The sequence below is a fragment of the Sylvia atricapilla genome, chromosome 3, assembly GCF_009819655.1.
Source record: "Sylvia atricapilla isolate bSylAtr1 chromosome 3, bSylAtr1.pri, whole genome shotgun sequence".
Lineage (NCBI taxonomy): Eukaryota > Metazoa > Chordata > Aves > Passeriformes > Sylviidae > Sylvia > Sylvia atricapilla.
Window position 1 is genome coordinate 26,668,179 of NC_089142.1, and position 17,606 is coordinate 26,685,784.

The 17,606-nt window shown below is 35.9% G+C and overlaps 1 protein-coding gene across 1 annotated transcript in view; it reads right to left on the reverse strand.

Annotated features, from left to right (window-relative positions):
- Positions 1-17,606, reverse strand: part of EYS (eyes shut homolog) — a 718,715-nt gene that overhangs the window by 498,298 nt on the left and 202,811 nt on the right. The window contains exons 15-18 of the mRNA XM_066314978.1: positions 9,846-9,968; positions 8,109-8,222; positions 6,753-6,866; positions 6,193-6,306 (exon numbers count right to left, since the gene is read on the reverse strand). Coding sequence (XP_066171075.1) covers positions 6,193-6,306; positions 6,753-6,866; positions 8,109-8,222; positions 9,846-9,968 — 465 coding nt within the window. The remainder of the gene's footprint in view (positions 1-6,192; positions 6,307-6,752; positions 6,867-8,108; positions 8,223-9,845; positions 9,969-17,606) is intronic.

Genomic DNA, 17,606 nt, shown 5'->3' on the forward strand with positions numbered 1-17,606 from the left:
CCAATATATAGTCTCTGATAGAAACTAGAATTTTAATGTTTTCTTCCTTCCTGAGCTTTCTTTGGGACCAACAGATAAGTGGATCAGTCCATGTGTCGTAGAAATGTTAGTTAGTTTTACCTTCGCCTTAAATACAAGTGCAGAAAATGGGGAAATTTTGCAAGTGTGGAAATGCAAGATCTGTTCTTAGCTATCAATAATACCAAAGCAGAAAAAAGCAACCTCTTAAGTCTTACTTTATCTTCTGTAAAAATGAGCTGGTCTAGACACTGTAGTGAGATCATTCACCTTTTGCATGCTAAGAATGCTGAAAAGCAGCTTGCCTGATACAGGGACAAACTCGCTCTGCTGCATTCTCAGCAAGGACTGCTGTCTAACAGTTGTGAATAACTTCATTGATGTGGCTTAAAATATGCTGGCATTTCAAAGCTTTGAACAGTAAGGTCCATAAATTACTGTGAATTCAACTGTTAATATTTGAATATACCTCAATGTTCTTATGAAACACTAAAACCACCAATAAAAGCAGAATGGATATAAATATAGATAAAGCCATAACCTTTACTAATTACAGTGTTTTTGAATATGGTTGAATTTTTAATGGCACAACTCAGTATTTTCTGATAGAGTCATAGGAGTTTTCATTCTACCTTCCATAAAGTTGTTAAGACCCCTAAATGAGATACAGTTTCACCATATGTTTTTCACTCCTTCTGCTCTCTGCCCAAGGACTTAACATCAATTCTTTAATAACTGTGATTCTGTTATAGAACGGCTTCAATTTTAGAATAAATATCATAATAGAAAAATTACTACAATAATTTCCCAGCTAAGACACTCTAATGATTCAAACTCTTAATAATATTTGGAATATTAAAATATTTTATTTGTCTTCCATCCAAATCAAGTTTATCTTCCTTCCTTCTCCCAGTTCCTGTTGCTTTGTCAGCAGGGAACGCAATAGTTTCTCTCTTCTCTGTTTCTGAAGAACTTCAGAATGTCCACTGATACAAAATGTCCAAGATACATGACTATCTCTGTTGTACCTCAGTTAAGATAGAAAATAGGTGGAAGTGGAGACATTTCTAAAATGCAGATTTGCAGGTACTCATATATTACAACCAAGCAGAAGCAGCTGTACCAGACATGTTAAGGTTAAGTCCTGTATGTAAAGAATATCACACTGCAGTATATGAAAGTGGAAGCATGGCCATTTCAGCTTTACAGCTTGAGATGTGATAATGACTTGTACTATACAGATTAGTGACAGAACACTGCTGAAAGCCAACAGAAACAGAGAACTGGACTTTTATAAGTGGATTTGACTAATGTTTGACTAATTAGAACATGTTCACAAACACATACAGAACTTCTGGCATAGATAACTATTATAAATAGCAATATTATACAGACCTATATGCTATATTTTTTTCTCTGTTTAACCTTAGTCACAGTGCTCAGTGAGGCTCAGTAATTTCTAGGATTTCTGTGGATTTACACAGTAATTTCTTTCTCTAACCAGATTAATAACATAATATGGTATAGATTTTCTTCTGTTAATCAAATCTTGAGCCTTCTCCAAATCAAGGTCAAAGGAATTATGATATAAAAGTACAGACTTTTAAATTCATTATTTTGTACCATATTGGGACTACAGGTAAAACTCAATAATTTTGGAAAAGAGAAAATCAATTTTCAACTCTACAAGGACAAGGAACTTGACTGAAATAGGATGAAAATACTTCAGCTATCATATTTAGTAATTAGAACATTATTAGATGCTGAAAAGGATGTTATTTCATATCTAAAAGTCATATAGGCTCGTTCAGTTTTCTCTTGAATTACACATAGGTGGGCTGCTAGTACCCTTAAGCTGTAAGTTTGAACATTTGGGAAGTCAAATGTAGTAATTTCAGTGGCAAAAATACCAATGAAATACTAGAATTTATAAAAAGACCATGGCCTACACTACATGGGAGGAAATCCACTCTCAGGGGAACACTGATAGAGAGGAATGCATTAGTTTTATTAGGGTTACACCAACAGAATCAGAAGATAAAATTCCCCAATGCTCTCTAATCACTTTATGAAAATTGGATTTTCTAAAAAAGAGTTGGTGCCCACAGAAGAAGTAAAACTTCATTCACTTATCAGACTTGTAGAGTTAATTTTCACAACCTGGACTAGAGACATTTGAATAACAATCTAGACCTATATCACTACCCAAGCATCATTTTTCTTAAAAGCCTTTGATGTCTTCCATTATTCTATACAAGCCAAAGGAATGAGTCAAAACATTTCTCTAAGTAGACAAATCTGTTTTTTAAAAGACCCAAAGAAACCCATTGTTCCTCCCAGGAGTAATACAAGAAACCATGGGCACACAGTAATACTTTAATTAAATTTCTGATTACTTTTAATATTTACATACAACTAGTATAAGTTTTTAAAATATAAAATTAGCCATTCAGGATATTATAAATTTTGCCACACATAAAAATGAATAGTAGCTATCCTGCTCTCAGGAGACTTGAATGCGAAAAAAGCAAAAATTTGTTTTTCCTTTTTGAAAAATGGGAGAAAATGAAAAAAGGAAAAAGGAAAAATCAAAACTTTCTGGTCATAATCTTCCTTAGTCTCCTTGTCAAAATAAACAAATAAAAATAGTTAAGGAAATAAAAATGAAAACAACATAAATGTATTTAAGCCAGTCTCTATATACAGAATTAATTTCTAGCTTAATCTGACAGGGTTATTATAGAGGCATCTGAATGTCCAAATGACGCTCTGAATTCTTTATTTCCACATTCTATATAGCAGAGGGCTGCTGTACATATCATGATCAGCAGGTACACGTTGCTGATATATGTTCCTAGCAATAGTGCATGCTCTTCAAGTCAGATTTTATGATGGAACAATCAAATCATTGCAATATACTATGGAAATACATCTTCAGATTGTTTTCCAGGTAAATGACAGCATTCATAATACAGCATCTATTGTTTTCCACTGAGAATATAATATCAGAAGCAAGCAAATCTGTGAAAATACTCAAAACCAAAACAGGTGTTCCTATATAATTTTTGCCATTAACATCATGCATGTACTTTCTTAACTAAGTAATTCTGTAATCTGTAATTAGTGCACACAAAGCTGTTAATTAAAGCACCCTGAATATATCTACACAATTAAAAAACATAGTTAAACTAACCATTATGTTGGCTTGCTGTGAATCTGTTAAAGGCTACATTTACAGCAGTTTAACACTAAATAAACAGATGGTGTGAGACAGAGGTAGTGCTTTCATATAAAACTAAATCTACTTTTATTTATACCCATATAAATCTAGGCCAAATCTGTATAAGAAGTTGATCTTGGAAGGTGTTGAATAAAGCTCTAAAGAAGTAAACAGCCTGCACATCCAGCCCCCCAAAAAATTAGAATGGAATCAGAATCATTTATGTTGGACCTAAATAACCTCAAAGGTCATCAAGTCCAACCTGTGATTAATCACCACCATGTCAATTAAATCACAACACTACGTGCCATGTCCAATCTTTTCTTGAACACCTCCTGGGATGGCAATGCTGGTACTTTCCTGGACAGCTCATTCCAGTGCTTAATCACCCTTTTAGTGAAGAAATTCTTCCTGGTATGGAACCTTTCTTGGTTCAGCTTGAGGCCATGCCCTCTTATGTTGCTGCCTGCTTGGCAGAAGAGGGCAACCCCCACCCTGGTACAATGTCCTTTCAGGAAATTGTAGAGAGCGAAAAGGTCACCCCTGAGCCTCCTCTACAAGCTAGGCAACCCCAGCTCCCTTAGCCACTCCTGACATAACTTGTCCTCCAGAACCTTCACCTGCTCTGTCGCCTTTATCTGCACATTCTCCAGCCCCTCAATGTCCTTCCTGTAGTGAGGGGCCCAGAACTGCACATAGAACTCCAGGTGTAGCCTCAGCTCTGCTGAGTACAGAGGGACAATCACTGTCCTGGTTCTGGTGCTCACTCTCCTATTGGTACAGGCCAGGATGCCATTGGCCTTCTTGGCCAGCTGGGCACACACACTGGCTCATGTTCAAACTCTGTCAACCCTAGGTTCTTTTCTGCTGGGCAGCTTTCTGGTCACTCTGCTCACAGCCTGCAGGGATAAATAGAGTGCTGTAACTGAAGTATAGGACCCTTCACTTTGTCTTATTCAACCTCATACCACTGAACCATCCTGTCCTGATCCCTCTGCAGAGCCTTCCTAACTTCCAACAGATCAACAATCTCACCCAACTTGGTGTCATCTGCAAATTGATTGAGGGTGACCTTGGGCCCTTCACACAGATCATTGACAAAGATGTTGAAGAGGACTGGACCCAATACTGAGTCCTGAGGAACCCCACTAGTGACCAGCCATCACATGAATGTGACTCTATTCACCAACACTCTCTGAGCCTGGCCATCCAGCCAGTTCTTAACCCAGTGAAGAGTGCACCTGTCTTAGCCATGGATTACCAGCTTCTCCAGGATTATGGTCTTGGACACAGTATTAAAGGCTTTGATGAAGTACAGATAGACAACATCCACAGCCTTCCCATCACCTATGAGATGAGTCACCTGGTCATAAAAGGAGATCAGGTTGGTCAAACAAGACCTGTCTATCCTAAACCCACATGTCTTAGCCTGATTCTCTGGATTGTCCTGTATGTGTCATGTGATAACACTTAAGATAATATGTTCCATAATCTTGCCAGATACTGAGGCCAGGCTGACAAGCCTGTAGTTCCCTGAATCCTTCTTCCCACCCATCCTGAGAATGGGCATCACACTAGTCAACTTCCAGTCATCTATGACCTTCCTAGTTAGCCATAACTAGCCTAACATGACAAATGATGGAGATAGTCTTGGTGAGCTTTTCTGGCAGTTCCTCAGTACCCTCAGGTGGATCCCATCTGGCCTCATGGACTTGTGTCTCAGTGACCCAGCAGGTCATTAACTACTTCCTCCTATAATGTTCTCAGAGGATCTGAGGTACATGTTATGAGTCTTGTTAGCAGGGCTAACCTTTTCCATTGAGCATATGAGATGCTGCTTGTCTCTTGAAGGATTATTACAAAAAGGTTGACTTTCTGAATTTTTAATTACTTAGTTAAATACCTAAATGAATATCAAAGTCTGCTGGAAATCTGGTTCCTTTTGTAAGACGTACTCAAGAGACTAGTCTTTCTAACCATGTACTGAAAATTATTTTACCTCTTCCTGCACAGAGGAAATTCTGATACCGGAGTAGTCATTTACTTGTTATTGTACTGGATTTTATTCAGTAGAATATAAATTAAGACCAACAAAAATGACAAACTAAATTTTGACCATTAATTAAAATAATAAGAACAAACAACAGTGTTCGTTCATGAGCTCATGAATAATAAATTTTATTCAACCACCTTCCCTAAAGGGGAAAAGTCCTGCTCTCAGCATACTAGGAAAATTGTCTTTTAATGATTATTCTGAAATTTTAAGGAAGTATTATTATATTGTATTATTATATTACATTATATTATAATATAATATAATAATATATTTTAAAATGTGCTTATATTTAACTTATAAATAAATACGTGCTTTTAATTGAGACTATCACTTGAACTAGATTTGCTCAAGTGCACAACACAATTTGTTACTTCAAATTATTTTAGCAGTAAGTGTTTAAAATTTAACCCCAAAATTTATATGAAAAAGGTGACAATAACCTTTGTAATTTAGAGTGTATTTACTTTAAAACCATCAAGAGAAATAATCAGTTTCTGGATTCCAAGGTTGCTATAAATTGTTTTCTAAAAATGTTAAAATAACATAGAGAATGCCAATAAAATTAGAAAGCTGTGTAGAAAATCAACCAGTCTTTGTGATGGCAGCTTAATGGTATGTACCTCCTATTACCTGCATATAAAATTTTATTCTGTTAACAAACTGATTTTAAAGCATGATTTTTGTTTAATAAAGGAACAAACCTATCAGATGTATAAACAATGTTTCCTTCACTTTACTTGAAGCTGAAGGCATATGTGGCTGGTCACTTTGAAAGCTTTGTTTGAGAAGTGAAGGACTATTAATGCTGTAGCAAGACTGAAATGCATTTAGACAAGTGAAAGAAATGCCTTCTAAAGTTAATTATTTTTGCTTTCCCCTCTCCCTTGGTGTTCGTTACCTTTAAAAGGAGCCACACATTGGCAGAAATAATTACCAGGCTGGTCAATGCAGGTGGCTCCATTCTTGCAGGGAAATGAAGCACACTCATCTATATCAGTTTCACATCTTGCACCTTTGAAAAGATGAAAGTTTTGAACACTTACTAAAAAATCAGGTGTCAATTTCTAATTCATTTGTACCACAAAAATTTCACGCAACTTGTGAAGATAAGCTGACGTACATCAGCCAAGTAAGTAGCCACACTACTGATATCAGCATCCATTTTGTTCTTATAACCACAAATACATACCAGCTTATATCTGAGTTGTTAAAGGTAACTAGTCTTCCTAATCTGTGCAAGGTTTGAGGCCTTTTTAAATGCAGACTAATTTGTCTTGTGCTATGTAGTTTACAGATGCAGTCAGTGTTCCAGTTGGTTGGAATGTAAATTAAAATTAGACCGGGGTGGGTAGAGAGAAATGACAATAAAACACAAGCAAATTAGTTGATAATGTCTTAATGGATGCTTTGTGGACTACCTGGATGTGGAAAACAAGGTTTACTGTGAAAACAACTCACCAGTAAAACCAGGTAGACAGACGCATTTGTAGCCACCAATGAGGTCTGCACATGATGCATTATGAAGACATGGAGAAGACTGGCATTCATTTATATTTGCTTCACAAGTTGTACCTATGAATGTAGAATCAAGGAAGGGGGAAATAAGTTATTCCATAGCACCTTTAGGTAAAGACCAACATTTAACTGAATATAACTCACACATCAGAATTTATTTGACACCCTTTTTAGATTCAAATCTGGTTTTTTTATTACAGATTTTCATATTTTAGTTAGTGAACGTTTAAGTTGTTCACTAATTTTTCAAACACATTAAAAGTACAGTCATCAAATACTTTACTAAGGCTTAAAGCAGACAATTTTCTTATTATATAAATATAGAAGATAGGAAACCAAGTTACATTAAGTATAATTAACTATATATTAAGTATACATTAAATATGCATTAAGTATAATAATTGCAGTGGTGTGAGAGGAAATATTCCTCATGTTCATGATAAGGCAGAAGTTGAACTCCAAAAAAAAACTGTGAAAAAGTAATCTGTTACAGACAAGGAGAAAATGTATTCCAACCTAGACTATAAAAAACCCACATAACTACTCAAAGTATAAAAATACTTTATTGCTAATATTTTTCAGTGAACCAAATTCTTTATCATTTGAAGAATAAATGAAAAATTGCATCAATTTCATTATTTGGGAAGTTAAAAGCATTTAAAGAAATAAAAATGCAAGCAATATTTTTCCCGAGTATATGAGTGGTAGAAATGTACTATTTTGCACCGGGACATTTGAATTATGGATTGATTTGTATTTTCATTATTAAATATCCATGATGTTTAAAAAATGGTGCTTTAAAAAGAAAATGGATACACTTTAAAATCCTGATCTAAGCTGAAAGCATAACTGCAGCTCTTAATGCATCCTCTTATCAAAGCAATTAATTTTTTCATATAAATTGTACAAATATGCCAAAACCAAAACCTTTAACACACAGTTGGAGTTTTTTCTCAATTCAAGGATACTGAAGCTTTGAAATATTTAAAAAGCTTGCAGAAAACAGTCTCCTATTTCTAATAGAAGGAAACAAATCTCCCATTTGCAGAATTTCACTGAACACCACAGATCTATTTTCAACAGTCAAGACACCAGTTAGCAGAAGACATCTAGTTCCATGCTATCATGAAAACAAAACAGGTAATTTAGTCAAGATACATTTCTTCTAACTGACATGTTTTGACTTCAGATGACACCCATATATGAATACATGCATCTCATCTTGTATGTTAAGTAAAATGGTGTAAAACTCTGAGTAAGTTTACAAAGTTATCATTCTGTAGGGGGTTCTTTTTATACCTTCAAATCCATCCTGACAAATGCAACTGAAGGCATTCAGGTGGTCAACACAAGTAGCTCCATTGTGACAAGGGTCACTAAGACACTCATCCACTTCAATCTCACAGTTATGACCTGGAAACAAGGGAAGGATTCATTTAATTAGGAACATGCCAATGGTGAATCATCAGTGCAGGCAGCAAGAATAAAATGAAATAACTGAGCTTAGGTACAGAGAACGAGCTTTTACCAATGAGCCATAAATTTTCTTTGGGGAATTAATTTCTTGTTGATTAAAGACAAATGCAGAATATAATGTTCAACAAATGTTTTGTAGAGTCCTTTAGAGATGCACTCAAACACTTTTATATTTTCATATTTTAAGGGCAAAAAAGCCTTGAGTTTTCCTAAATCATCACAAGTATTAATACAGTTTCCAAGAAAAAGAAATTAAAATAATACAATCTTTCTATATAATATTATTTTTTCATTAATTTATAAATTCATGGTTTTGTTTTAAAGATCTCTATGGGAAATATTGGGAAATGTTTTAATTATGGACAAATATTTTCTTATTTTGTAAAAATTAAAAATCAGAAAGTTAGATATTGTCATGCATTTGTAAATATGAAGGGGAAAAAATATTGATGCTGACTTCTAGTTGTGAATGACGTATCTAATATTTTTTCTGGCATGATATTAATAGTTACAAATGCTTCAAGATAGATAAAGCTCCTGATTGCTTTAGAGGGATTTTGAGGGTTTAGTGGATCAGAAAAAAAAATAAATTACTGATCCACTGTTATGTAGATGAATATAAGAATTTAAACAAATTTTTCAATAAAAAAAATCTCACTAAGGATTATCACAAGTAACATCATACAATTTTACTTTATTTTTGTGTAATAATAAAATAAACCAACCATAGAAATAGGAGATAGCATTTCATTGCATTAAAGAAACACATATTACAGCTCCTAAATTGCAGATTATTTAATCTAAGTCAAAGCCTATGTAAGGATGTAAAACAGCAAGTTAAGAGCTATGCAGTCTTCTCAAGATCTCAATTCCTCTGATTGTCTGTGTCCTCCTTGACTACTGGGGGAGATTTTAGAGTCATCTTATTCTTGTTTTTGGAGCCCTGTGAAAGTCCCTGGAGTTAGGATGGATCTGGGCAGCACAGCTGATCTGCCACTTAGGGAATTCCTACTGCCCTTGATTATTTCACCATACAGTTCATCGAAAATACCTATATATGTATCGAGAAAGATTTTTTTTTACATTGTTTAAAATACCAAGTCAGTATGCTGACATAGCCAAACTAATTTTAATCCAATCAGGCTAATGACAATGGCCTGCAGGGTAGATGCAAACATGAGTAGCTAAACCTGCTCAGGATCTTGGATGTATGTTTAGCAGCCTTGTTACTGCAGCCTTATTATTACAGAGAACACAAAGGAGATAAATTAAGGCAAACTTGCGTATGGCTGGGAGTTCAAATCACATCAGTGTAAGACAGACACCATGCCTAAGACAGCATAAAGAGTAATTGGAGTGGAAATAGTCCCTTGTAGTCAGTATTTTTTACAGCTGAATACTCTTACTCAGCCAAGTACTTTTGTGTTCCAGGAAACAAAAGTTGTTTCTGCCTGAATCAGAGGCACACTGCTAAATTATCTATTGCTGCTTCTAAGCAAACTTATTTTCTTTGATTTAGGACTAACTGAAATATGTTAAACATCACTTCTATGAACCCACCTATAAAACCAGGAGCACAGAAACAAAGATAGCCACCCACAATGTCTTTACAGATGCTGGAGGCTCCACATGGTTGTGATAGGCAGGCGGCAACATCTGCCTCACATAACTCACCAGTAAAACCTGTCAAAAAATAGAGTAACAGATGACTTAGGAAATTTATTACATTTAGTCTGAGAAAACAGACAAGTGATAGACCAATGCATACTATGTACCAATTAAATGTGTGCTTATGTTTTGAAATCTTATTTATGATACGGTAAAATATTCCAGTTTCCTTGAAAGTTTCAGTTTCATATACAAAACAACTCTAAATGGAACAAAGTTGCAATTATAAAGTCAATGATAAAGCTGTACTTCAAATAAAGCATCCAAAATACAATGGGTATCAAGGAAATAATAATTTTCATTGATGACAGACAGCATTTTTTTTTTTTGAACGTACACAATAAATACTTGCAAGTCATTATTTTTTGTTTGACTGATTTTTTTTTTTTGAAATGTAATAAACACGTTTAACTAAGTGATATAAAGCAGTTGAAAAATCAGTCCATGAGTGTGGAGCTAGTATCCAAATGCTGATTATAAATGTGAACTTTCAAATTTTAGACATTTTGGTTTGGTCATAAAAACTTAGTGAGCTAAAGCATAAGATGTACAGTTTTCTGGTCTCCTCTTAGCTGAGCACTTAAAATTTTTCTAAATATTTTTCTAAAGATCAAAATAGACTGGAAATTTATTATAGTTTAACAAGTGCAGCATGAAAATCGACTAAAGACTCAAACGAGAGATTTGGTTCACTGAGTTAAATATAATGAATTCCAGTGTTTTATTAACTTAGATACCAAATCTGGCTGAAGATCTGAACTTCACATTTAATCTAAAATTATATTTATAACGTAATGCCATGCTTCAGTGGCATGGGTATCGTCATGAAATTCCAGTGTGCCATTGAGTTGCCCCATATCTGACATTGTATTAGTCAAATTTTTAGACAAAAAGGAAGACTCTTTAGTAAAAGGTGTTCAAATAAATCTGTATTCATACAGTATACTGTGATAGCTTTAAAAACTAAACGTAACCTAGTTTTAATAGTGTTTATGAAGTGCAGTTGAGTATAATAAATACAAAATTTCAAAAGTTCAGTACTGCTTGTACATAGTCTTTAAACTAAAAGAAATGTAAACCGTGTTCTTAAGGCATGACTGAAGACCTCCTGATCTGGAAGATTTTTTTAACTTTTGAACATCTTGTTACATGAGGGAAGGCAGCAGCTTCTGACCATCAGGGTAAATTGCTGGAACATGCTGCATTTTACAAATTCTGGCTTGTTGAACAACCCTTTGAGGCACAAATACAAGGCAATGCATATTAAAACTGCCCTAAACATGCAGTCATTTTAGTTTCTAAATCCATTCTAAACACCAGCTGTGCAATATTCTTGCACAGCTGAAGTTTTTCTCTTTGTTGATTGCCATTAAAAATTTAAGTCTCTCATTTTTGCCTTTGTAAATAGCTCTTAACATCTGCATAATGAGGTACTACATAAACCTAATATAAAAAATTATGATAAAGAAATAAAATGGAAATGCTGAACAATGATGGTGACAGCTATACACAGATATATCTATAGCTGTTGCATGTGTGACTTTCATCAAAGTAGAGATAATGAATATAGAAAAGACAACAGGTTTTTGTTCCTTGATGAAATAAAAATTATTATTCATAAAATTTTATAGATTTGAAATAAAGGTCTTAACCTATGTATCCTTTTATTTCTGTATTTTGAATTAATTATTAAAGTATTACAGCATGGATTATTTGGCTTACTTAAAGAAGTAACTATACTAAGTTGAAGAACAAAGGGTAGTAGTTTCAGGTCTCAATTTTAATATTAAACATCTGGTTATGTATAAGGCTTCTCATCAAAATAGATTCAGTTGCAGTACTTAAGAATATGCTATTTCCTGCAAAAAGATACTAGCACATTTTGATTTATTTTTCTGTACAGATATCCAAAATACACTTCATAAGTTTAGATAATGAAAATTTAGCAACAGAATATATATATATTAAATGCCACATTTACATTCTTGAGACACATTTACATTCTTGAGACATTTCTTTTTGACAAACCTAAATGCCTCATGACAAAAGTGATTTTTACTAGTCAGACTGTGACACTTAAACTCTCCAGGGAGATCACTGAATTGTGATCAATTCTGACATAGTCCAGCCACACACTGATTTATGGCAATTTCACTACATGGCTCCTTATATTCTGGATGGCAGGTACATCTGAAACTATTAGCTGAAACCTCACATTAAGGGTCATTGTCAGAGCCAGCAGGATTTGACGTGCATTCATTCATTCTTATTGAACAAATACTACTTCTGGGGAAAAAAGTTTTATGGTTCCTGTTAAAATTACATCTAAGAAAAGGTTAAACAGAAAAAAGAAAGAAAGGAAGGAAGGAAGGAAGGAAGGAAGGAAGGAAGGAAGGAAGGAAGGAAGGAAGGAAGGAAGGAAGGAAGAAAGAAAGAAAGAAAGAAAGAAAGAAAGAAAGAAAGAAAGAAAGAAAGAAAGAAAGAAAGAAAGAAAGGCCAGAATTTAATAAATTCATGTAAAACCTGAAAAATACTTTAATTGTCATTAGGATTATTATATAATGGGTTGCCAATTTCTCCTTATTTGTACTGAATGTGATAATAACTATATATAAAACCACTTAGTTAATTTGATTTTTGGGACAAAGTGGTTGCAATTGTTTTTGTCATTCAACATCTATCATAATGAAACTCTGCTTTTGCTTGGGTCCTCTGGAATTTCAAATATAAAAACTGTACTTATAATTACTGAAAAAATATACAAAATGTAAAAAAATTTAAAAATTGCAATTAATAATAGCAATGTTGAACAAAAGAGAGAAAGGGTAATAAAGAGGAAAAAATCATCATCTTGGTGTGTGTATTGGGTTTGCTGGGGTAGGTTTTGTTAGCAAGGTGGGGGCTTACAGCGGTGGCTTCTCTGAGAAGTTTCCAGAAGCTTCCCCCAAGTCTGACAGAGTCAATGCCAGCAGCCTCCAGGACAGAGCCCTGCTGGCCAAGGCCAAGCCATCAGCAAATGGCAGAAATCCTTCTGTGATAATATTTAACGAGGAAAAAAGTGATTGCATGGCCAGTGATTGTGGCCAGAGAGGAGTGGGTAAGAACAAAAGGAGCAGCTCTGCAGACTCCAAGGTCAGAGCAGAAGGAGGGGCAGGAGGGGCTCCAGGTGCCAGAGCTGAGATTCCCCTGCAGCCCGTGGGGCAGCCCATGGTGAGGCAGCTGTGCCCCTGCAGCCCATGGAGCTCCTCCACACTGGAGCAAGGTGGATGACTGATAGGAGGCTGTGAACTCATGGGAAATGCACCCTAGAGGAGGCTGCTGGCAGGGGTTTGCAGACCTGTGGACAGAGGAGCCCACTCAGGAGCAGGTCTCTTGGTAGGACTTGTAGACTTGTGGAGGAAATCACACTGGAGCAGGCTGTCCCTGAAGGACTGCATCCCATGGAAAGGGAGCCAAGTCTGAGCAGTTCATGAAGGACTGCAGCCTGTAGAAAAGACTCCCACTAGAGTTCACAGAGTACTGTCTCCAATGGGAGGGACCTCACAATGAAGTAGGGGAAGAGCTCCTCTCTCTGAGAAGCAGCACAAACAGCCTGGAGTGAACCGACCATAATCCCCATTCCTGTACTGCTGCACCACTGGAGGGTAGCAGGGAGAGCTCGGGAAGGAGGGAGGAGCTGGGGGGGGGGGGGGGGGGGGGGGCGGGGGAAGGGGTTTTAAGATTTTGTTTTACTTCTCGTTTTCCTGCTCTGGGTTCCGTTAGTAGTAAATTCAGTTAATTTTTCCATGTCAAGTCTGTTTTGCTTGTGACAGTAATGTGTAAGTGATCTCTCCCAGTCCTTATTTGAACTCAGGAGCTTACCTTATATTTTCACATCACCCCACCCCATAAATTTGCCAAGAATAGAGATAAAGTGCCTTTGACAGGTACCTGGCATCCAGCCAGGGTCAGCCCACCACAACATGAAAGAACGGGAAAGCGAATAATGCTCTTGCCTCAGACAATACAAGAAGAAAGTCTTTTATTGTGACCATCTCCTCTAATAAATAGATGTGATTGCTGTATTGAAGTAACCAATCACAACTATAAGAGACACAGCAGAAGATGCAATTTTCTCTGTTGTATCCTTCTTACATATATTGTGTCTGCAACTCAGAGAACAAACCCCATTAATTCTCTGTAAAGAATTCAAACTTCAGCAATTAGATTAGAATAACAGAGTTGCCCTCTAAAAGTTTTAAAACTTCATGTTCTAAAAGGTAAGAGATTGAGAAATCATGGCAATGCAACTTTAAGAAAGTTGTGTCCTCTGAAGACTGCTCATTTTCACAAGAAGATTTCCTGATCTAACAACAACAGCAATCTGAAAAATTCAGATTGTTCTGTCCTTATGAAAAAATCAGCTGCTATATTTCTCAGTAGGAGTCGGGGAAAAATCAAAATTTGTGTTTATGTACACAGTCTGAAAGAAAGTTTAACAAGCTGTAAGACTCTACTTTCATGAATACTTAGGGTGTTTGTACATCAGTTTTTTTCCTACATATGTCAGTCCTGCAATAAATAAATAAATAAATAAATAAATATCCTAAGGCAAAAAATTTTAAGATTTGCAATTCAATTTTCTGTCATAAGCTTTGAAGTACTTCAAGAGTTTTAGATATTTTGTATAGTTTTTTCAATTGAGTAGTAATGAAAAAATAAAGCTTCTGGGCCAAAAGTCTGTTTTTATCCCATATGTCAGCATTTTCTGATAAATAATGTTTTTTGGATATTCCTCAAAAAGCTATACTGGAAGCTAAAAAGTAATCATTACAATTTTGTAATTGTAAATGGTTTGAATTTTGTGTTAAGATTTTCTGATTGGAAGACTGAAAAAGTAGTTTTTCAGCAAAAAATCTTCTGTCCATCATTTAAGCTTAGTTCAGTCTGTAGAGGAATTTAAAAGAGCAGTCAATCCACTTTCTGCTTACCACTAACTCAATTTGGTATCAACAAATGCATGTATATTTTAAAATATTCTTCATGTCTCAGAAGCACTGCATCAGCCATATTAGCTTACTTACTGTAAAAACTAATATGACAATGGTGGCAAGCCAATGCCCCTGACACTGGCAACAAAGGTGATTCCACACAGGCTACCAATAGATTTACTCTAAGACCAGTTTTGATTGAGGCAGTTCCCAGGAGACAGACGTCACAGGCAGAGATTACTGAGCCAGAATCACGCCCTGTATGAGGCTGAATCCACAGTGCTTTCTGGCCCTCTTCTATGCTTTTACTAAGCAATTACTGTTGGCCAATTTGTCCTAGTCACCTCTGTGCTAAAGCAGAAGTTCTTGGCACAGGCACATTAATTTCCCTTCACTGATATGTTTGCAGGGTCTGCTCAACCCTGGAGATTAATTTTTAGCTGCACATGCTCCAGTTATGCTCCAACACAGGAGAGTTAAAGGGCATTGTTATTTTCATTGCATCAATGTAGTCCATCACAGAATCACTGTGTACCCAAATATGAGTTATCTGACAAATTTAGAAATTGAAAAATTGTCAGATTAAATTGAGTTCTTTGAAGGTGAGAGACAAGCTGTTCTCTAATAGTTTGGTCACTACTTACTGAACACAAGTGCTTTTCTGATAATAATCTTCATTCACCAATGAAATCTAGCATTATTGATAATAACATAATGTTGTGATTGAAATCTGAACACCTACAGCTCCATATAGAGGCACAAACCCTTTGGAGCCATAAATATTAATAAACCTTGTGAGATATGAAGTGGTTTCCAACACATATTCCAGTCATATCTTGTGCTGACTCTGTATGCAGAGTATATGTCTTAGTATCATATTTTAAAGTAGTGTGTTGAGATAGTTTTAATTTAATAAATTTAATCAAATTTCATTTAGGTTGTATGACAGCAAAGCAGGCAGGGCACAACTCACTGACAAACAATACAGTCCCACAGCACCTAAATGAGAGCAGTTGACGAGGTTCATTGCTGATAACCAGGTCTAGCACAGCACAGTGATGACCAGACACCCTGCAGTGACCAAGTAGGCCTGAGAAGAAGCCTGGAAGTCAAAATCAGCAAGGCAAGGTCAGATTGGCAGGGGTCTGCTGCTACACTCTGGTGTATGGAAGGGAGATACACCACTTCTAGCACAAGCAGAACTCTTGGAAAAATATATGAGGGTGAAGATTTCTTTTTCAATAACACAGATACATGGCTCAATCCCATTTAGCCTCTGGACGAAATCTCTGGATGTGCTTTTGCAAATTGCTGCCTGGTTGCTTCCAATTTTTTATGAATTTGTTTATGGCTGCCAAAGAGGATTCATCTTTGCTTTACTGAACCTTTTTTGTTTTCCAGAACACTGCTAGAGTTTTTGCCTGTCTCTCTCCCAGATTCGTGCCATCTGCACATTCAGACACAATATTCCTAATCCAATAATCCAGGTCGTTGATAAGGAACATGATTGAAGAACATTAGTGGACTCAAAATATTTCCAGTGATGTTCTTTTTCACAGTGAACCACTATCATCTTTTAGTATTTTTTCCAGTGAGTTACATGTTGTTCAGTGGTAGTTTCATTGAGACAGTGTTCCCTTGGTTTTCTTATAAGAATGATGATGAATCAAGATATATAGAATCTTCTTCTTTATCCTGAAAGCTTATTACTACCTCAAAATAGAAATTGCAATGGTCTTTCACACATTTTGTTCTTGAGAAAATCATTTTACCTAGGGACTGTCATATTTTTGTTTGCTGTAGATTCTTATAAATAGTTCAACTTCCCATTTTCTCTAGTATTTTTTCAAGAATTCAAGTTAGACCTTACAGTTCTATATTTCACTTCTCCTCTTTTCTATCTTTCTGTGACTTGGCTGAACCACAAGCCTACAGCTCTGAAATTCCTCTAAATCCTTTTTATATATTGCAGTCCAAGTTGTAGCCAAACAAACAGATTTTACAGTGTGCATTTTCATTTGAACACTCTAGGTTCTTCTGTGACTGATAAAATCATGTTGAAGACTTTTCTGGGAGTTCTAGAAAAACATCTGAAAAACAACACAGTATCAGTCACAGCTTTACGAGGGAAAAGTCCTGCTTACCAAAGACAATTTCCTTTTAGGACAATGTAACCCACTGTTGATCAAGAGAAGCCAACTGATGTAATATTTCTGGATTTCAGTAAAGGTTTTGATACCATCTCTTGCAGTATCCTTCTGGACAAAATATCCAGCACACAGCTCAATAAACCCATCATGTGATGAGAACTGGGTGAGCAGCTGGCTCACAGACTGAATGCAAAGGGTTATAGTGAATGTGCTGTCATCAGACTGGTGACTTCTCCCTAGTGGGGTTCCATAGGGCTCCATCCTCAGCCCTGTGCTCTTCATCATCTTCAGAAATTATTTAGACACAAGACTTAAAGGAATACTAAGTTTGCCAATAATACTAAACTGGGAGGAACTGTTGACTCCTTCAAAGGCAGAAAGACCCTGCAGAGAGACAAAATTAGAGCACTGGACAATCACTAAATGTGTGAAGTTTGGCCAGGGAAAGTGGCAGATTCTGCACCTGGATCAGAGCAGCCCTAGATGAATGTACAGACTGGGGAATGAGATGCGGGAAAGCAGAGCTGTGGAAA